Raw genomic sequence first — 21,888 nt, 5'->3', positions numbered from 1 at the left:
AGTCCAGTGCCAATTAGTGATGATTTGTGGTGCCATGTCATCAGCTGGTGTTGGTCCACTGTGTTTTATTAAGTCCAAAGCAATGCAGTCGTCTGCCAGATTTTTTTTTTAGCATTTCAATCTTCCATCTGCTGACAAGCTTTGTGGAGATGCTAAGCACTTTTTCCAGCAAGACTTAGAACTTGCCCACAGAACCAAAATGACTAATAACTATGCTGGTTATGGTATTACTGTAATTGACTGACCCTTCATTGGGGAAGTTACTGGCATTTGCTGCAGTGTTACCCTTAGATTCAGCCATGTCCATGCAGACCATGCATGTCTGAGAATGGCGCAACTGCACCCCAAGGACTTCCACATTAGCAACTTGTGGAGTACCCAGCATGCATGCGCTGAACAACCCAACGGTCTATTTGCCTGATCTGAACCCCACAGAATCTATGGGGTATTGTCCAGAGGAAGATGAGAGACACCAGACTAAACAATACAGATGAGCTGAAGGCCACTGTCAAAGCAACCTGGGCTTCCATTAACACCTCAGCAGTGCCACAGGTTGATCACCTCCATGTTATGCTGCATTGATGCAGGAATTCATTCAAAAGTAGCCCCAAACAGGTATTGAGTGCATAGAAGAACAAACTCTTCAGAGTTTTGACATCTATGCACTCTATGCATCAATGTCATCTATGCATCTATGCAAAAAAGCTCCAAAAAATTCATTTTTTAGAGCTTAGGCTGAAGGTGTAGGCTGTAGTTAAAAAGAATAAAAAAAGAGTAGAGCACAGTCCAGAGCTGAGGGAAGCAGGTGGAAAGACAGCAAGGACGAGATGACATGAGAGGTGAGCTCAGCTCAGAGCTCCAGCCTGCATTAAATTTTCACACCTATGGCAGAATGTGCAGATTCCACCTGACGACTAATATGAGAGTCTACTATGGAGTCAGAATCAGTGCCAAAACCGCACTTGCGTAAAAAACAAATGCGCTCAAGCACAGACATTAACTGCGCGCACAGTGATAATTTGCGCAAATGCAGTTAATTTGACCGATAGTCGAACCTCAGATTCAGGAGGAGCAGTGTGGTTTTCGTCCTGGTCGCGGCAGACTGGAACAGCTCTACACCCTCCATCGGGTGCTCGAGGGTTCATGGGAGTTTGCCCAACCAGTCCACATGTGCTTTGTGGATCTGGAGAAGGCGTTTGACCGTGTCTGTCGAGGCACCCTATGGGGGGTGCTCCGGGAGTACGAGGTCCAGGGTCCTTTGTTAAGGGCTATCCGGTCCCTGTACTACCGCAGCAGGAGGTTGGTTCGCATTGCCGGCAGTAAGTCAAACCTGTTTCCAGTGCACGTTGGCCTCCGCCAGGGCTGCCCTTTGTCACCGGTTCTGTTCATTATCTTTATGGACAGAATTTCTAGGCACAGCCAGGGTGTAGAGGGGGTCTGGTTTGGGAACCACAGAATCTCGTCTCTGCTGTTTGTGGACAATGTGGTTCTGTTGGTTTTGTCAAATCAGGACCTTCAGCGTGCACTAGGGCGGTTTGCAGCCGAGTGTGAAGCGTCTGGGATGAAAATCAGCACCTCCAAATCCAAGGCCATGGTTCTCCACCAGAAAAAGGTGCCTTGCCCTCTTCAGGTTGGTAGAGTGTCCTTGCCTCAAGTGGAGGAGTTTAAGTATCTCGGGGTTTTGTTCACGAGCGAGGGACAGATTGAGCGTGAGATCGACAGACGGATTGGTGCAGCGTCTGCAGTGATACGGTCGCTGTATCGGACCGTCGTGGTGAAGCGAGAGCTGAGCAGGGGCAAGGCTCTCGATTTACTGATCGATTTATGTTCCGACCCTTACCTATGGTCATGAGATTTGGCTCATGACCGAAAGAATGAGATCGCGAGAACAAGCGGCCGAGATGAGTTTCCTCCGCAGGGTGGCTGGACGCTCCCTTAGAGGTAGGGTGAGGAGCTCGGTCACTCGGGAAGAGCTCGCAGTCGAGCTGCTGCTCCTCCACGTTGAAAGGAGCCACCTGAGGTGGCTTGGGCATCTTTTCCGGATGCCCTCTGGACGCCTCGCTGGAGAGGTGTTCCGGGCACGTCCCATTGGGAGGAGGCCCCGGGAAATACTCAGGACACGCTGGAGGGACTACGTCTCTCGGCTGGCTTGGGAACACCTTGGGGTTCCCTCGGAGGAGCTAGGGGAGGTGTGTGTGGATCAGGAGGTCTGGGCGGCTTTGCTTGAGCTGCTGCCCCTCTACCGATGCCAGATAAAGTGGAAGAAAATGGATGGATGGGCAGTTAATATCCACGCTTGAATGCTTTTTTTACGTGGATCTGATGTGCAGAAATAATTTGGGCGCACGTAGTGAGAATTTGCACGTGCACAGTTAATATCTAGTCTTGAACGCGTTTTTATGCGAGTGCGGTTTTGGAAGCTGATCCGACGCGTAGTGATAATTTGCATCCGCACAGTTAATATGTACATTTGAAAACATTTTTTACATGAGTGCGGTTTTGGCACTGATCTGACGCCACAGCCTACCCCCATGGAGATACTTCTGCAAGGAAATTCAGGGAAAATATTCAAAGACAACGGGAAGCATAAAGCAACAGAAATTGTAAGACGCTTTTCTTTGTTTTCATATTACAAAATGAGTGAAAAGTAGAGAACTTATTTATTCCCACCCTTTCTCCATAAGACTTTCATTAAGTTATCCAGCTTCCTTATCAATCTAATCCTATTTAATTTCCCTTAATTTATTTAAATATGTCTTATGCTTTAGCTTTGCAAATCTAAAATATAGATTCACTGTAACTGTCCTTACCAAATATATAACATGATTATCAAGCAAGATTCCAATTCAGTACTCATAAATCTCATTACTTACACACACACACACACACACACACACACACACACACACACACACACACACACACACACACACACACACACACACACGTGTGTGTATATATATATATATATATATATATATATTTTTTTTTTTTTTTTTTATTTTTTTTTTTTTTTTAATTGAAGGATGTGACGTCATGCACAGGCGGCCTGTTTCCGGTCGGCGTGTCTCAGTCTGCGTGGCGTGCGGAGGAGATCGTGGACTTGTAGTTGATTTTATTTTCTCCACCCTCCAGCATGCCCATGTACCAGGTAAAACCCGTGTGTGCTGCTGAAATAAAGATCGATTTACCTTCCTGCATGTACAAGTTACCAAATGTCCACACGCAGCAGCAGCAGCAGCAGCAGCAAGGGAACAACTCTCAGAACGCACTGCTTCAGGTAACAAACCACAGCTATTCACATAAAAAAACCCAAAATAAAATAAAAACTCTTCTGTTTTTCATAATCTGGTGCACACATTTGTTTGCTGGTTATGTTGTGATAAGTATCAGTATCACCCTAATAACTGTTACTGAGCAGTTAGCAGGCTAGCTCCGAGAAAAGGTTTTGGATGATGCAACTTCACTCTAACGTGCCAGTCATTTGTGCCATTTATAGTTAAGGTTGTTCCAGTCTGTAGTTTGTTATAACGTGGAGACACTAAAGGAATATTATGTCTCTGTTGTGTTTCTTCGTTCCAGTATAAGCAAATATTGATCAGTGGTGTTTAATGTCATTTCTGGGCAGTGGATAGAGGTGGGTGGATCGATCCTAATATTGATAATATTGATACCAACCCTGGTATTGATATTGAACGATCCTCGCGTAAAAAGACATTGCAGTACTTCACAATAGTTTGGATAATGTTCTCAATCAATTTTAATCATCAATCTGATGATCTGTGGAAAACATTAACAACAATACACTTGATGTACCATAGGAAAATATGTGTTTTCATCAACTGCACATCATAAATTCATGGTTAGTGGTTAGGGGTTGTTAAGATTAGTGGTTGTGGTTAATGTACACTCACTTGCCCAGTTCCGGATCATTGCCAGTTCTGGATCACTGCTGTAGTTTTTGCGCCGCCGTTTCTCGTAAACAGCACGAATAAGCTAATACGTGGTACCAATGGAAAGATTGATGTTTTGTCTACAAACGACCACAAGCTCGACCGGATCCAGCCATCCTTGTGATCAGCAGAGGAATCAAAACATCCTGGTGTCTGCGGTGTGCGCGCTTTTTCTCACTCACTCATTCCTGCAAGTTTGAAAGTAACAATCTCTAAAACGTAGCAAAGGTGAGTTAGCCATTCAGTGTTTTTGGTTCTAGAGTGGGAAAATACTTACTTACTTGGGTAGAAAATGTCAGTGTGTTATGTCTTGCTGTTTAATTGCTGCACACATTTATCTCCGACGCAAAAATTTGCCATTTGTGTTTCACTGAAGCAGCAGCCTCGTGTCTGTAGTTGTGAGCCATGTGTACTTTTGGGGTCATTAAAAAATCACGAATGGGCATGAATGTGGGGGCTTTTACTTTTTAATTCGGGAGAAATCTCAACTCCACACTTCATTTTTTGCTCGTTAATAAGTATAATTTCTATCATTTTGTGTTCAAAACACATTCTTGGGCACAGTGTGTGTCATTCTATATTAGAAGGGCTCCAGCCAGATGCCAGGAATGCCCCCAAAGTGACAGAGTGTTGTGATCCGGAATCGGCAAAGTGATCCATTTCCGGCAAATATTTGCACCACACATAATGTGGTTTCACACTTTAAGTAGAAGCGCTACTCCACCCAGACTTTTTCAGCTAGATAACATCCAAATACCCAATACAGCAATACACAATAAAGGACATTCAGTTGCATTATGGCTCCGTATAGCGGGACTTTAAAAAAGGTGATCCGGAACTGGGCAACCGTCTGTACTTTTGGAATCTACATATCAATAGCAAATACATGTAGACGTAAGTAGCCTCATGATCACGTGACCTACATTGACCAGTGAGAGAGATGCTACGTACCAGTAGAGGTTCAAATACGATGATGCACGGATAAAAAAATAAAAATATATATATATATATATATATATATATACGTATATATATATATAAAAATATCAGTAGATTTATAAAAATAAAAATGTTACATTAATCAATTACAAAAATAATAATTAGTTGCAACCCAACTTAATGTATTCCAAATACATTGGGATTTTTTTTTCCAAGCAGAATCCCCCCCCCCCCCCCCCCCCCCCCCCCCCCCACCCCCCCCCCACTACACACACACAAGGTTTAACATTTTTTAACTCTGATCTGACATTGAGGGTGGGGGGGCAGCAGCATCTGAAAGGGGTGTGGAATAATGAATAACAGCTGCAGGTTAAATAAGATTTGGAACAAAAACTGTATAACATACGTACTGGTTTTCGAAGTAAACTTGGGGGACTGTAATATCACTGAAAATGTCCTAAAAATAAAACACTTGAACTCACATTTGTCTTCAGACTTAATGATTCTTTGTGTCTCCACAGAATGGGGAGGTGGACCCAGCTGTGCAAGCTCTCGAGGCCCGCCAGGATGAGATCATGCGAAAACTGTATGAGCTGAAAGCGGCCGTGGATGGTCTGGCCAAGACGGTGACCACACCTGATGCCGATCTGGACCTGACAGTCAGCAGCAGCCTCTCATCCCAAATCTGCAGCTCCACGAACGTCAAAAGCACAGCTGACCTGGACACACTGCTGGGCAAGGTGGGGGGCTGTTAACACAGATGTTGTACATTAACCTTGCTAAAGTGTCAGCTTTCTGTTACTATTCCTTATGTTAACGGGTCAGTTTCGACCCGCGTCTTAAATCAGCCAAAAAAAATGCCCCCAAAACAGTGGTTTATTAACCAATTTGTTTGTTGCCTCTTGGTTACCTTGTTAGGCTTCCATATCCATGAAAACTTTGATTTTAATATTTTTGGTGTGGCCCCCACAGCCTTTCCTTTTACAGCATACCTCTCTTTTTAAATAAAAAAAAGGAAAAATGAAACCTAAGAGAATTCTATAGATAAACAAAAGGTTCTTATGTTATCTTAGTATTAAGAAGTATTAGAACACATCTCTAAAATAAATTTGTTTCATTATTTTGTTATTTTAATATTATTATAATATTAAAATAATATAATAATAATAATAATAATAATATTATAGTTACATCTAGGGTGTTACGGATCAGTTTTGACCCATATATATTTACGTCAAAAAAAGAGAAAAACATTTCTTTTCAAATATAGAACTTTAATAAAAATATAAAATGAAAAGCAGGACAAGTAATAATACAAAATATAGATTCAGAAAAACAAAATTCAAAATGAAATAAATCAGGTTCTAGTTCCAAATATAGTCTTTGTGTGCAGGTACATGCATGCGTGTATGTATTTGTTTAGAAGCATGTGTGGCAAAAAGTGGCACTTTTAGTGTGTTCTTTGCAGATATATTTTTTGCAGTTGAAGCACAATGTGTTTTTCTTTCTGTCCTTATTGCTAGGGCACACCTGACACCTCTTTCTTTTAGAATCAGGTGGCCTCAGTGGAGTTGTGGGTGTGCTGTTTGATGTTGAAGCAGGGCTGGCTGCAGCTGATGATGTGGTCGGAGTGCTGGATGAGCTCTGCAGCTCTCTGACAATGGTTGCAGCGGCTGGGTCTCGGGGCACCCGTTCCTTTCTCTCAATGTGTGGCTTGACAAGCAAACTTCCTAGCTCCTCAAGAAACATTCTCCGCCTGTTGTTTTTGTTGGAGTTCCACCCTAAGTGGATGTGGGTCCACAAGACAAATGCATTGTATGCGGACACATCTAGGATGTTGTAAAACACAACCATTGGCCATCTCCTGGTCATTCGCTGGCAAGTGTAGGTGGCAGTCAGCTTGTCCAGGTTGTCCACTCCTCCTTTGTTTTTATTGTAGTGCAGGATTATTACAGGCTTTTTGTCACTTCTTGTTGACACAGCTGCATCATTGTGAAAAGTGGACATAAGTACCACACTCCGTTTTTTTTGGGACAGTATGAAACAACAGTGGTGGTTTCTGTAAAAGCAAATTTTGAAGACAGTGGAGCCCTGTCTTTCACCAGCAAAATTTCAGGGGGCAGCTCAGGTTTATTTTTTCTTATTGTGCCCACCATGGTAAGGTTTCTCCTGAGAAGTTCTTGTCCAAGATCATAGCTGGTAAAGAAATTGTCACATGTGATATTGTGACCCCGCAGTCCAGTAGTCATATCAAGGACTACACGTTTTCCTTGATTTTTCTCAGGGATGCCACCTGCAGCTTTGCCTGTGTAAATCTGTAGATTCCAGGCATAGCTTGTTTTTGCATCACAGGCTGCCCAGATTTTTATGCCATATTTGCCCGGCTTGCTGGGCATGTATTGCCAGAAGGGGCATTTTCCACGGAAAGGGAGAAAACGTTCATCCACTGTCACCTCTGGCCCTGGGTTGAACATCAGTGGAAGGAGCTGCACCCATCTCTCCCAGACATCTTTGATGGGAGCAAGCTTGTCAGACTGTGCTCTAGTAACTCTGTTGTCAAATCTGAGGACTCTTGAGATCATTTGAAATGTCTGAAGTGACATTGTTGCCCGGAAAATATTCCTGCCTGTGGACGCATCCCAGAGACTAGTAATGGCCTTTTTGCTGGATTTGTACACTCCAGCGAGAAGAAGAACACCAATAAAAGCATCCAGGTACTCCTCATCGATGTCCTTCCAAATGTCACCGTGAACTTTTTTTCCTTCAAGGTTTGTCATAGCAATAATGACTTTCTTTAGTGACAATGGCATAAACAGATCAAAACATGTCTTGATGTCACTTATTCGTGTCACAGCAAACCTTGTAATCCCAGGGGTCATCTTGATAACATTTGCAGCAGCTGCCCTGCCATGTAAAACAGGAGGTACCGTGCTCCAAGAGATGCTACCACTTTTGGATTTGTATGTTTCAGTAGCAGGAGCAGCTTCAGGACCTGTGGCCTCCTCATCAGACTCATCAGATGAGTCTGTGTCCTCTGGTTGATACTCTATATCGTCGTCCTCCTCAGAAACTGGCTCATCTGTGTCGCTATACTGCTGTGTGTCCTCTGCCTCATCTTCAGCAAAGATGTGATCCAGATCTTGGCTTATTGTAAATCTTCTCTTCATTTTGGTTTGCTGCAAACTGGAGATGCGTGTTCTGCAAGTCACCAACTGAGTTTGTCTGTGCCCGCCTTATATATCTCCCTGTGTCTCTACATGCCCATGTAGAGACACACCCACCTGGATGACCAAAAAAGGTCATCCAGGTGGGTGTGTTTATCCAGGTGGGCATGTCTCTACATGTCTCTACATGCCACTACATGCCCATCTGGATGGCCTTTTTCGGTCTTAGGAAGCAGAGTATGAGGGACTATCAATAAAAGTAGTAGGGATAAATGGGGATGTTTGTTCAGTGAAGTAGATAAACAGGTAAAAAAAGAAGCCCCTAACATATTTATGACAGAGTTAGTGAGGTCACAGTGTGTTTATGATTTCAGTTTTGACACTGAATATTGGTTAATAAGCTTATATCATAACTGGGTCAAAACCGACCCCAACAGCCCAAAGGTCGTAATTTTCAAAAGAGCATTTTATAATTTAGTGAAATTATTTTTCTTTTTTTTCTTTTGTTTAAATAAAGGTTCCTGACAAAGTCAAAAAGCCTTGATGCAAGAAACATATTTAAAAGGCACTTTCATGCATTCAAAACCTGAAAATGGGTCGGTACTGACCCTAACACTTATCAGGGTAGTACTGAAAGGTGCAGAGATGTTTGAAAGGGCCACAGGTCTTCTTATTCACTTACATTTTCGTCGTTCACTCCTAGATGCTGTCACTGCCACACCCATCATAACTATCTGGATAAGCCTGCATAACCAGCTCATACTGACTTTTGCCTTCATGCAGATGTGATGTATGGACTAATTTCTATAAAAGGCAAGCTTAGCCCCTTTACCTTAACCCTGCTTTTTGTCTTCAGGACCTCGGTGCCCTCCGTGACATCGTTATTAACGCTAACCCGGCACAGCCACCCCTCACCCTGCTTGTGCTCCACGGCCTGCTGTGTCAGCACTATCGGGTGCTTTCCACAGTCCATGTCCACTCCTCAGTATCCAGTCTGCCACCACAGCTCCTGTCCTGCCTCGGCCCACGCCACCCAGACAGCTACAACCGCCAACTCTTCCAGCTGGGCTTCACGCTCATATGGAAAGATGGTAAGGTCTCAGAGAGAATGGGCAGTGAATGTGCTTTTTGGGCTGTGGTTTTCAAATTGAGAAACAAGGTACCCATAAGGGATTTTCCTCTTAAATGGACCTGTTTATGCCACTAATAATCAACTAAAACAGGATTGGGGGGGGGATGTGGGGAAATAAGCAAATTGGGAATTAGTACTGCGAATGCATGAACTCTGAGCCTTGTTCTCGTTTGGCTTTGTTTCCAAGTAGTGTGATTATATGTGTTATGCAAGATGTGTTGCTGAAACTGCATTTAAAGCCACAAAGCCTTAAATTCAGGTGGTGTAAACATGCCAGGTGCACATTGCCCTATTGTTGACTGTGCAAACAGTTATACACTTGAAAAGTGGTGTCAAAACTGGTGTGTTATTCTGAATTGTGAGCACAAAGATCCGGAATTCATGTGTGAATCACTGTTTGTTTTAACTTTCCCACATACTGCAGCAGATAACTGAAACAATCGTTCAAATGGTGATTCAAGCACCAAATTCAGCACTTCTTAGACATTACTCTTTTGAAAAAAAACACTAGCCACATGAATTTTCAATAGGCAGCCTGGTAGGGGTCAATTCAAGAATTACACAGGGGTCAAAAATAAAAAATGTTCCAATCATATTGAAAACTATACCACATTATTTGTCTGATCATAAAGATTCCAAAAAGGTATAGTTTGGACTATCTACGACTGAATGTTATGGAGTTATGGGGTAAAAACAGCAAGAATGGTGACAAAGGTCAATTTCAGTTTGTACAGGGATCAAAAGTTAAAGTTGCTCCAATTTTGGTAAAAAGTGATGCAAATTATTGGTTGGGTTAATAGGATTAATAAATGGAATAGTTTTGACTGTGTTGAAAGCTTGGTCTGCAAAGTAAAGGTCAAACATTGTTGACGTCTGTTGGATTCTATGACATGTGACATATGTTACCCCATAACATGATAACTAAGGATGGCACATGGTGCAAACTATTCCTTTTTGAAACCCTATTAACCAATAACTTGCACCACTTTTTTTTTTTTTTTTTACCAAATTGGAGTAACTTTAACTTTTGACCCCTGTACAAACTGAACTTGACCTTTGACTCCAGAACATTCAGTCGTAGATAGTTGGTAGTAGCGGTTTTAGCCAACCAGTCATACAATGCACCGCATGGACTGAGATGCAATTTGCTGATACCAATGGTGAAGGAGCGAAACAACCAAGTGGGGCGTGTTTCTTCTTGTGGAACAAATCTGAGCTTGTTCTGGCAGACAACTCAAGTCTGCACGGAGTGATTGGGGTCGGAGCCTAAACGCCAACATTAGGGTTATGACAAATCTCAAATTTATTAGCCTGGAGTTATAAATGATGAACTTTTAACTAAAACTCACAAAAATGACTTTGGTTTTGCCAGACCTTGAAAAAACCTCCCGCACCTAAGACAGTTTCACATTTCACATTAAAACACCTAGCAGCTCAAACACTCTTTATTATAACATGTCACTTTTACATACAATACACAAGGAATACATGAAAATGAGTACATATAGCATTTGTAGTATTTTTAATAGTGTTTCAGATTTGTGTATTAGTGTTAATAAATTTGCTGTTAAGATATTTATCTGTTTTGCAAGTAGAACGAACCTCCTCCATCAACTTTACATCCGTCTCAGCTACTGTGTTGGAGCGAGGCACATCAAGCACTGATAGTTCTTTTTTCCAGTGAGTAGAGAAGCATTTCACATCTTTGGGACACTTAAGTTTGGATATTGCTAACAGCAGTTCTTTATAATCCATTTCTTAATAGTGTTGGTTAGAAAACCAGGCCCGCGACCATGTAGTTGCAATGAAATCACAAGTTACCCTCAGCTGTTCTCGCCAATTTGGAAGAAGGAAAAATGCAATAAGTGCAAAAATTCCTCATGAGTTCAACCTGGCACTGTGAAGTGATGGCAGCTTGTGCCATTTGATGCGAGACCATTTTTCCTCCGTTTTGTAAAACTTGTATCCTTCACAAAGCTCAAAAAGGAATTTAAAATCATGTCTCCAGCCAAGGTTCTCATACTCTGGTATCACTTCTGTGCCCATGCATGCATTTTGCAAATCATCATACTGTTCCAAAATCTCATCAATAAACTCGTAGTTAATGTTAGGTGACCGTGACCGTATAGGAAAAAAGAAGTCCAACACATGTCGCAGAACAAGATCAAGAATGTGGTGCTGGCAGCCGATGTGTTGAGGTTCATCGAATCCCTTGTCTCGAAATGTTCTCTGAAGCCTGGCTACAACACCATTTTTGCGACCAGTATTGACTGCTGTTGTCAGAGATGATCTGTTATCAATTTAATCTATTTTACCTTTATTTTTTATTTTTTAATTATTGTTTATTAATATATTTTAGCAATATTTATTTGTATATATTTTCTTGTTATTTCTTGATACTTGCTAATTCTTTTCTTGTTACGTTATTTTTAAATAGTATTGTGTAAACTCATGTATTTTTAAAAGTGATGTGGTGCTAGGTGCGGGAGGTTTTTTCATGATCCAATGAAATAAACTTCAAAAAAGTGATCTACGGGTAAAAGTTCATCAAATGCAACATCAGGAAAATGAAAGTTTTGAAAAAGGTTTTGTAGTCATAACCCTAGCCAACATGCCATAATGAAGATCTTCAGCGAGAGTTGTCTGAAGTATTTCCAAGGTCTCTTTAACCTTCCTTGTCAAGTTTACTTTCATGGACGTGTACAGATTGTGTTTTCCTGGTAAATTTACTTCAGAACACTTATTTCTTGTCAAACAGTAAATTTGAGATTGAAAGGCAAGTCATGAGTATATATTTGTAGTGTTATTTCTTTGAACCTACCCTGTGTAAAATTAGCACGAGTGCTCTTTCTGCTCTGGTGCACATTACCATCTTCATTTTGTCATCTCCTGTGTTTGGATGGACGCCTCTTTTGCATTGGCCAAGTGAGTATTTGCTGTATTTGGCTGAACTTTGTCCGCCGTGCACTGATGCTGAGCGACAGCAGCACAGCGTGATGGTACCGCCGTGTTGCTCACCACCAGCTTCTGTGGGGCGCTAATGGGTTTCAGAGCAGCACATGACGTGCCTCTGAAACCTGCTGGCAAATTGTGGGATTTAAAACATTAAAGGTCTTGATCAATGCCATTGTATAATCCCTCCCGGTATGAATTATGAGGGGATATAGTGATCAGCATATGTCTGTTTTTGCTTGTTAGCGTGATATCTCAATAACCAGTTGACCAGTTTAATTCATATTTAGCATAAGGATGCACTTGAGTGATCCCCTGACACTTTGTATTTCTGATTTGTGGGGACCGGGGGAGTAATATGTCATCTCCTGATGACTTGTTTTTAATCACACTGATCAGAATTCTGAAATGCTGTGTTCTTGAATATAAAAAAAAAAAATAAAAAAAAAAAAAATCAAACTCAGTGAGCTTACTGTTTTCTCTTCTGCCCACCCTGCAGTCCCCAAAGTGCAGATGAAATTCAGCATCATCAACATGTGCCCTATCGAGGGCGAGGCAAACGTGGCACGCTTTCTCTTCCGGCTGCTGGCTCCATACCCCAGCGACCCGGCCCTCGCCACACTGGTGGATAACTGGGTGGATACGGCTTTCTACCAGCTGGCTGAGGGCAGCCCCAAGGAGCAGGCTGCTGTGCTCCGCACCCTCAACTCTGCTTTGGGGCACGGCCCCTGGCTGGCCGGGTCGGAGTTCTCCCTGGCTGACATGGCGTGTTACTGCTGCGTGCTGCAGAGCGGGTCAGCCTCCTCTGCACCCGCTAATGTCCAGCGGTGGCTCAAGTCTTGCAAGAACCTGGGCCACTTCTGCTGTGTTGGCCCATTGGTGTAGTGACGACGGCTGTTCTCTAGCTGGACAACCATCAAGATGGATGCGTTTACTAGAGTACTGGAAAATTTGGGTATGTCTAGGACTACCTCGAATATTTCCCTTGTTAATGTAAAACATGCTGACAGACTGCAGGAGGAATATGGGGGATGGTTAAAGTAACTTCAGCTTCTGTCACGCTGCTCTGATAAAACAAAATGCTGGGTTTGTGTGTGTGTATGTGAAGAATGTGGACTGGTCAGATGGAGCTTGGTGATTAAATAACAGATGCAGTTAGTACTACAGCCACACACACTACACCTTCCACCCAGTTTGTGCCTAAAATAATCCTCTGTGTGTGTTCTCTGTGAATGGTTGCAGGTGTGACTTTAGTGTTTTTCAGAAGTAATAATTTCTACTATTGCTTTTGTGAAACCATTAAAATTTCCACTTTGGATCAAAGCCTAAGCTGGGTTCTTTCTGATTAGCAAAATGAGAGAAAATTGTGGCATCTTCTGAAGTGCACCTCTGTGACCAGCAGGTGGCAGGATTTCCATTGACAATTTGCAAAAATAAATTAAGCAGCTTTAGCTAGCAGGGGTGGTGGCCAAGTGGTTAATGCGCTTGGTTTCAGTGCAGAAGGTTCCGGGCTCAGAGGATCTTACCTGATCTGGCCCACCCTGTCCATGGTGAATTTTATTTGCCATCTGGAGGGAGGCTTAGGTTTCCTACAGTGAGGAGCAACAGATATAAGCACTCCTTTGTACCTGTGGCTCTGTTCTGAATGCTGACCAGAGGAGAGAAGCAGGTACTTAGGGTTGATGGTAAATCGCGTTAGGTAACTCGGTTCCATTTCCATCGATTCAGGTCTGTACTGTGTCCCCCTTGTGTGTTTTTCTTCTCTTTTTATTTTGTACTTTTTTGTATACCCACTGCTGTACAGCCCGTTGCTCCTTTGGAGACATTGAATAAATAAAGTGAAGTGGGTTCAAATCCCACCACTGCCAAATTTCTCCATGTAATGTGGAGTTGCGTCAGGAAGGGCATCCGGCGTAAAACCTGTGCCAATTCAACATGCAGATCCACCTTGGATTTGCTGTGGAGACCCCGAGTGCAAACTACAAATGAAGCAGCTTTAGCTGCTCAATAACCTCAGAAAATTTATATTTATTCATTTGACCCTTTTACCCAATGTGACAAAGCTTAAACTTACACCTCTGACCCCATGTAAAGTGTTGATCTGCGAACAGGATATAGTTTGGGGTTCAGTGTTTTGGGTTAAGGACACTTGCAGACACAGGTAAGAATCAAACAACTGACCCTTTGCTTTAAACCTCTGTGGTCCATGGACTCACTGGTGTGTCCAAGTCAATAGATTTTTGTTTTCTGGACCTCTGAGGGTTAACAGACCACCAGCTGTGTCACAGTTGGCCCATGTAAGTGATATTCTTTGAGAACTCAATCTTTGGAACTCTGGTGCTATAAGGCAACTAGTTAGCTCACTGATAGAAAAGTAAAACTGGTAACTACTCAGAAAATTAAACAAGGCAACTTTGTTTAGTACTGCCGGGTGCACAAAAAATTCAAAGATGACAGCCTTGATGTATGCAAAAAAAAAAAAAAAAAATTTTTCCAATCTCTATTTTAAAAACTGAACATGTTAGTATGCGCCCATGGCTGATGTGCTTGATGAATTCCTGCGCGAAAATGAGATGAGTATATCTCATCTAAATTCTAAAAATTTACCAGTAATAAAATGATAAAGATAACTGAAGTTTTAAGAGTGGCCGTAATAAATATTTAAGAAACTTAAAGTTTATGAGCAACTTCACCTGTTATTGCTCAAGCACACTGTAAACATTGACACGATGGAGTTTGATGTGGAAGAGTTCAGAAACATACGATTGGAATGGTTTTATTACCATTTACAGTTGGCGATGAAAGACTTTGAAAGACTTGGGTATTAACTTTGTGTTAAAGTCAGAACAAAAAGCTGCACTGAAAGAGCTATCTGGGAAGTGACACATTCTGTGTTGTCGCTCTAACGAGAGTGGCACGCTGAGCAGGGTGGAGAAAGTCCTATGGGCGCGAACTATCCCACAATTCCAAAATAGCAGAGATGTTGGTCCAATGAGAGTGGCACTCTGAGCAGGGTGCCCTGACCCACAGTGACTGAAGGTGGCCACATTTACAAAATGCAGAAAACAAATACAAAAAAGTGCATCAATTTAAAAACGGGTAGTTAAATCAAAACGTCTTGCAAATTGAGAAAACTTGCCAAAAAAAAAAAAATTCCACCACGTGCAGTAATTTAATTATTTCTGCCAAGGATGTAATTAAAACATTGGCGTTTATTTGTCTGTCTGTTAGAAAGACAATGTTAAAACTACTGCACGGATTTTGATGTAATTTTCACAACAGATAGCTATTAGGGCATGGAAGACTCCCATAACTTTTGGAGGTGATCCGGATCCAGATTCTGTATCAAAATTTCACTTTATATAGGCTTTGAAGGATTACGTCAAAACTACTCGATGGATACGACATCACGATGTAAAACCAAGATCAGGAAGACACTATTTTGTTTCAGCTTGTGAATTAAATATCAGATTGGAACATCTTGATCAGTTGGACCATTCTGGCTCAGTATCCAGTTATACTATACATTTCTTTGACCTGAAATCTTGTTTCCTCAGCGGAGCATGGTGCAAGACAAAAACAAACACAGCAGACTCGCTGACGTTTTATGACATGGAGATGTGAAGAAATACGACTTTGCTGACAGAAAAAAAAGGTAAAATAAATAGAATTTTGCAAATATTTGTCGTAGCCCAAGCGGGCCAACATTTTTTAAATTGTAGTGACCCGAGAGTGGGTCAAATCACCGCCGGGCCATCGGCCAAATGGCATTGTCGAGCCCTGAGATATTTAGTGTATCTATGAGTTTGCATATTATTTTTCCTCTATTTGCTGGTGTCTTAACTTGGAAGCATTGTGACCTATCTCAGCCACCGTACTCTTCACACTCTAGTCAGTTTGCATAAAAATTGTAAAACACAAAACACTTTTTCATGTATCTTTATATATCTTACAAAACATACAGAAAAGAGAAATGATATTCATTATTAGTTGTAAGAAATAAACAAATTAGCTTATCTAAAAGATGCAATTACTTCACTTTAACGCCGTGGCTACTAGCACAGACTATAACCTGGTTTTGTTGTCGCCGTCATGATTGTCAAGGGATATTTCATATTTGCTGTGAGATCAGGGAGGGGGGCAGGTACACTAGAAAACGTCTGATATTAGTGTTTCTGTCAGAGTGAGGTTCCTGTTCACTCTGGCACCACAGGCCACAAACTGCTGTTGTACCTCAAAAGCTGAATGCGTTCAAAGTAATCGTCAGTCAGAAAGTTTCTCTGTGTGGCCACCAGGTTGCCCTTCTGGCTGAAGAGACGCTGGACGGGGGCTGTGGAGGGCAACGTGGTGTTGTATTTAAGGAAAAGCTGCTTGACTCTGGGGAAGTCCTGCAGGCACTCCAGACTCTTCCCTGTCCCTTCAAGGTACTTGCGGATCTCGTCCATCACACCCCGCTGCTGGTTCTGACCGGCCGTCTTCACGGGCCCGTAACTGAAGAAATCATCCTCAGATTCGATGGTCAAAAGGTTTCGACTGGTGTTCGCCTCAGTTTCGTGACAGGGTTCTGTCTGCGCCGCCTCTGCAGCCAGCAAAGAACACATTTCCTCTCTCTCTGACGCAGCCATCCACCACAAGCGGAACTGAGGCGTCGTGGCTGTTGCAATCTTAGCTTCCGTACTTGCGAAGAGCTCTTGGAATCGAACATCAATAGCCACCACAATGGCGTTGATGACATCAGCGAGGTAATGAGCCCCGGCTTTCTGCTCGTTGAGCTTGTTCTTCAGACTGAGCACAGTTGGGATGACCAATCCGAGGTAACATTTTTGCTCAGCTTGGAAGAGTTCAAGAGCAAAGGCAAGTGGGTGGAAGACAGCAACGTACTCTTTAAGGAACGCCATCTCCTCTGGCTGCAGGCGCACCACCTCGAAGCGGGCACATAGTTCTGTCAGCTCCCGCTCGGTCAGGGAGACAATTTTCTGCACAGCGCAGTACTCCACGTTCCAGCGTATGACAGCGGGGACAGCCAGCGCCATTTTTCCGATCTCGTCCGCTGCGTCCATACCAATCTGAAGGTGGTGGCATTTGCTCCATATGGTAAACACTTTAGCCATTGCGCTGTAGTGCAGCTGACACATGGGCCCTTGTGACACCGCCTGCCAAAAGTCATCATTGACAATCTGATCCAGAGTGTGTGACGCACAGCGCTGCACAGTTGGCAGAAACAGGAGCATGTCTTGTTCTGGCTCACCCTCAAGCAAGGTAATGACATTTTCAAAAAACCCAATGTCATCATCGCCTTCCTTGCTTTCCAGTGCAAATTCTTTAAAAACTCTGTTGAAAGGACTCCCGTTATCTGTGACTGTTGTCTGAACTTTACTTACAATGTTGTACGCCCCATGGATGTCATGAATTTGCCCGGCAATGGTGTCATACGTGATCCGGCCCTGCAGCCGTGTGAACCCGAGAGCAGCAGATTTCCTCTCCAATGAATCTGGATCAATCCAGTGGCAGGTCATCCCGAAGAAGCTCCTGTTGTTGGCCGTCCAGACGTCGGCCGTGGTGCACACATACTGGACAGAGGCGAGTTTGGCCATGAGCTCTTCCCGCATCCTGGAGAAACCCAGGTCCACCTTGGTGAACAAAGTCACCCTGTCCATGGACTTCAGCCCTTCGGTTAAACCCGCAATCAGCTTCCTGAAGCCAGGCTGCTCCAGCACGTAAAACGACTGGCAGTCTTCCACGATGAAGCTGAAGATGAGATTGTCTATCTTTGCTTGAGTCATGCATTTGGAGATAATCTCTGCTTTTAGTTTCTTCAGCTGGCAGTGTCTACTTTCCTCACCATTGTGCTCTTCCTTCTTCCTCCCCCTCTTGGCATCAGGCCTGGCTTCACAGCCCAGATGTGTTCTCTGAAACACACAAAACAAGATTCTCCTTCATAACTATTATTGACATCCTCTGAGATCGCAACATTTTTCGCACTTTAACTGCAACGAACAACCTCCAAAGAGCCGTTACTGGTCGGAAAACCTGCTACTTTCGTGCAGTAGTGTAACCTGTCTGTAACTAGCGCGCGGCTACAATGTAACGTAATTAATCACGAGGTTCGACCGTTGAGTCGCAAACGTTCACAAGAAAACCGTTACAGGTGAAAAACCGTTAGAGCAGGACTCACGTCTAAATGCTTCTTGAGGTTCGACGTTGAGGTCTTGGACGTGGACAGCAGATTAACCCTCGGCAGACACAGATTACATTGGACGATGATATTTTTGCCCTGATCTGCCTTGTACGTGAAATGGTGGCGGTAACGCCAAGTGTGCATGGCGGATTTAGTCTCTCCACCGGTCTCATTGTGCACCACGTCCATTTCAGACGCCGCGTCTGATGCCTTTTAGGTCTTTAAATAGAATAAAAGTATCGTAATCCGGTTTAGTAATCGTAATTACAGTGCAGAGTAACGATGGCGGTAGAGAAATCCTGACAGAAAAAAGGGGGCAGGCCTTTGTTCTGACGTTGCCGAGGGAACAAGCGAGGTAAGGACACTGTCGTAAACTCCACGGAGTGCGCATGCGGACTTTTATTTCCAACCCTAAACTTAACTCTTAACTCTAATCTAGAAAATCAACCATAAAACCTTGAACTTAACCACTAAACATAACACACACAAGTAAGGAGTAAACATTTTCGTTGGTGGCGAAACGTCACCAGAAACATCCTCCAAAAAAAAAAAAAAAAAAATCGTTAGAGTGCACATGCGCACTTCTACTGTCTTACGTCACTGTCCGTTCCTTAATGTTTTTAGTCGCTTCGTCCTTTCCTACGGTCGCAAACGTATATTCACTAAAGTACCGTACTCACCGTTTTTACTACAGAATATATAAATTAACTCAAAATTATTAACAAGAAGAAACGTCGTGTTCATATTCATATTTTGGTTTTATTTATGAATGTTTTATTTTTTTTAATTGTAAATGCACTTAGAAAATGTATAATCTGAACCATAAAGTGCTATATAAATAAAGATTATTATCATTATACTCTTTATGGCTTGTGATATATTTAATATAAGTTGCTTCTTTAAAATATGCCTCATTCCATCATCCAAAGAGGCTGTTTTATGTGTTTGTAGCAGGTTTAATTATTAAAAGAAGAAGAAGAAGGAAAAAAAAAAAAGCTATCAATCAGACCTTCATAAAACTATGTAAATGATCAAAAATATAAAGATGAAGAGCTGGATAGATTTTCTTTTTGATTGGGACACAAGGATTTTTTTTTATCATTACATAGCTTTACAGGGCTTTTCAAGCAATTTAATTTTATCATCTATCTATCTATCTGTCTATCTATTTTCAAGATTTCAATCAATTTATTGGAAATTTATCAATATCATTGAAGAACATCAAGCTCTAATCTACACTGTCCCCAGACCAACCCCAGCCCCCACGCCCAGGACTCTTAATTGGAGTAAAGGCCCATACATCCAGTAGAAAACAAATGAATAAATCATATCAAATTTTAGCATTTACTGGATCTGGATGTCATTCCTGCATAATTTATTTTTTAATGTTTACTTTGTGCATTTTGTTGACATTTTGTTGCATTTTTCAAAACCAAGTATATTGATGTTGATGGAACATCAGTCCATATCACATCAGACAATTAAATAAAACTTTGTGTTCTGAACACATCCGGTGGTACAAGCGTAAGAGGGGTGTAATGATACAGTGTGCATGTGATAAAATATAATCTGTGTCGATACAGACTCCATGATGTGATTAAGATGAGTATCATGATATTATACTCCCATTTAAATCAACTGCTCCATGGAAGAAATGATGCTTTCCCCCAGAAGAAAAGCATCAGTCGGATCAGGCCTGGGGGGTATGTACTTCCAAACACTGCTGAGAATGAAAAGACAAAAAAAAAAGTAACAGTCCTTCACTTTCATATTAACTTTCATATTTGTTTCATAAGAAGAAAGAGTTCATTCAAACTTAACTAAACCAGTGCAAATCAATCTGTTTATGAACCTTAATACGATGAATTCAATTAGAAACTATTGGGAGTATTTCAGTAAGATTTTGCAGCTCTCACGGTGGCAGTAAGTCTGAACTGAACTGAAATGAGGCCATCTGAAAATATTCTAGAATTTGTTCTCATAACATGGATCATTTTTGTCTGCTGAATTGTTTTGTCAATTTTCAATTTATTTTCATTTATATAGCGCCAAATCACAACACAGTTACCCCAAGGCGCTTCACACAAGTAAGGTCTAACCAACCAATCTGATTTTCTCACATAAATTGACATGAAGGTAGGTATCCTTATAAAATTGCCGCAAGTGTTTTTTTTTGGGGGGGGGGGGAGGGGGGGATGCATGCGGAATATCATGATGTGATATATAGATATATAATAAACAGTGTAATGTGATATATACACAGTTCCATCTTGTGTCTGTGCAGATTAGTTTTGCACTCTTTGAACACTTTGACTATTGTAATTCATTATTATCTGGTTGTCCTAAAAGTTCCCTGAAAAGCCTTCAGTTAATTCAAAATGCTGCAGCTAGAGTACTGACGGGGACTAGAAGGAGAGAGCATATCTCACCCATATTGGACTCTCTTCATTGGCTTCCTGTTAATTCTAGAATAGAATTTAAAATTCTTCTTCTTACTTATAAGGTTTTGAATAATCAGGTCCCTTCTTATCTTAGGGACCTCATAGTACCATATCACCCCAATAGAGCGCTTCGCTCTCAGACTGCAGGCTTTCTTGTAGTTCCTAGGGTTTGTAAGAGTAGAATGGGAGGCAGAGCCTTCAGCTTTCAGGCTCCTCTCCTGTGGAACCAGCTCCCAATTCGGATCAGGGAGACAGACACCCTCTCTACTTTTAAGATTAGGCTTAAAACTTTCCTTTTTGCTAAAGCTTATAGTTAGGGCTGGATCAGGTGACCCTGAACCATCCCTTAGTTATGCTGCTATAGACTTAGACTGCTGGGGGGGTCCCATGATGCACTGAGTTTCTTTCTCTTTTTGCTCTGTATGCACCACTCTGCATTTAATCATTAGTGATCGATCTCTGCTCCCCTCCACAGCATGTCTTTTTCCTGGTTCTCTCCCTCAGCCCCAACCAGTCCCAGCAGAAGACTGCCCCTCCCTGAGCCTGGTTCTGCTGGAGGTTTCTTCCTGTTAAAAGGGAGTTTTTCCTTCCCACTGTCGCCAAGTGCTTGCTCACAGGGGGTCGTTTTGACCTTTGGGGTTTTTACATAATTATTGTATGGCCTTGCCTTACAATATAAAGCGCCTTGGGGCAACTGTTTGTTGTGATTTGGCGCTATATAAATAAAATTGAATTGAATTGAAATTGAACACGACATCCCTGCTGAGTATAACTTGCAGACAGTCTTGATATAGCCTCCAGCATCCTGTGGTATATTAAAGTGATGCCACACCCCCATGATGCCATGGTTAAATATCTCAAATAGTACAAGGAATTACTGCAATGACTGACTAACAGTGACTGAACTGTGCCTGTGGGTTTCCTGTATCCTGGATGCATAAACTGCTCCAGTAATTAACTCACAAAATGATATTTTGACAATCTCAAGCTCACAGTTGACAGCACATAGTGCAAGTGGATTTAGAGTGCATCTAACGCTGCTGTGCTGTTAATGAGCATTAATGCACACCCCTGTGTGTACAAGCAAAGTGTACACGAGTCGTGAACCCACATATGTAAGGCTTGTCTG

The 21,888-nt window shown here is 42.2% G+C and overlaps 2 protein-coding genes across 3 annotated transcripts; one reads left to right on the top strand and one right to left on the bottom strand.

Annotated features, from left to right (window-relative positions):
• The first annotated feature begins 3,044 nt into the window (after positions 1-3,044).
• On the top strand, positions 3,045-13,460 carry aimp2 (aminoacyl tRNA synthetase complex interacting multifunctional protein 2). Of its 2 annotated transcripts, none has more exons than XM_034189475.1 (4): positions 3,045-3,280; positions 5,414-5,632; positions 8,913-9,147; positions 12,640-13,460. In XM_034189475.1, the coding sequence occupies exons 1-4, from the start codon at positions 3,137-3,139 to the stop codon at positions 13,023-13,025; spliced, it is 984 nt and encodes a 327-aa protein (XP_034045366.1). In that variant the 5' UTR covers positions 3,045-3,136; the 3' UTR covers positions 13,026-13,460. The 2 variants fall into 2 exon arrangements, with proteins under 2 accessions (XP_034045366.1, XP_034045367.1); XM_034189476.1 differs by having other exon boundaries at positions 3,048-3,151.
• Positions 13,461-15,984: 2,524 nt separating this feature from the next.
• Positions 15,985-19,024, bottom strand: LOC117527238. The gene is made up of 2 exons (XM_034189474.1): positions 18,316-19,024; positions 15,985-18,049 (listed from the first exon to the last, which is right to left on the bottom strand). The coding sequence occupies exons 1-2, from the start codon at positions 18,505-18,507 to the stop codon at positions 16,337-16,339; spliced, it is 1,905 nt and encodes a 634-aa protein (XP_034045365.1). The 5' UTR covers positions 18,508-19,024; the 3' UTR covers positions 15,985-16,336.
• Between the last annotated feature and the right edge of the window lie 2,864 nt (positions 19,025-21,888).

Source organism: Thalassophryne amazonica, chromosome 16 (genome assembly GCF_902500255.1).
Source record: "Thalassophryne amazonica chromosome 16, fThaAma1.1, whole genome shotgun sequence".
Classification (NCBI taxonomy): Eukaryota; Metazoa; Chordata; class Actinopteri; order Batrachoidiformes; family Batrachoididae; genus Thalassophryne; species Thalassophryne amazonica.
This window is presented reverse-complemented; position numbering and strand designations above follow the sequence as displayed.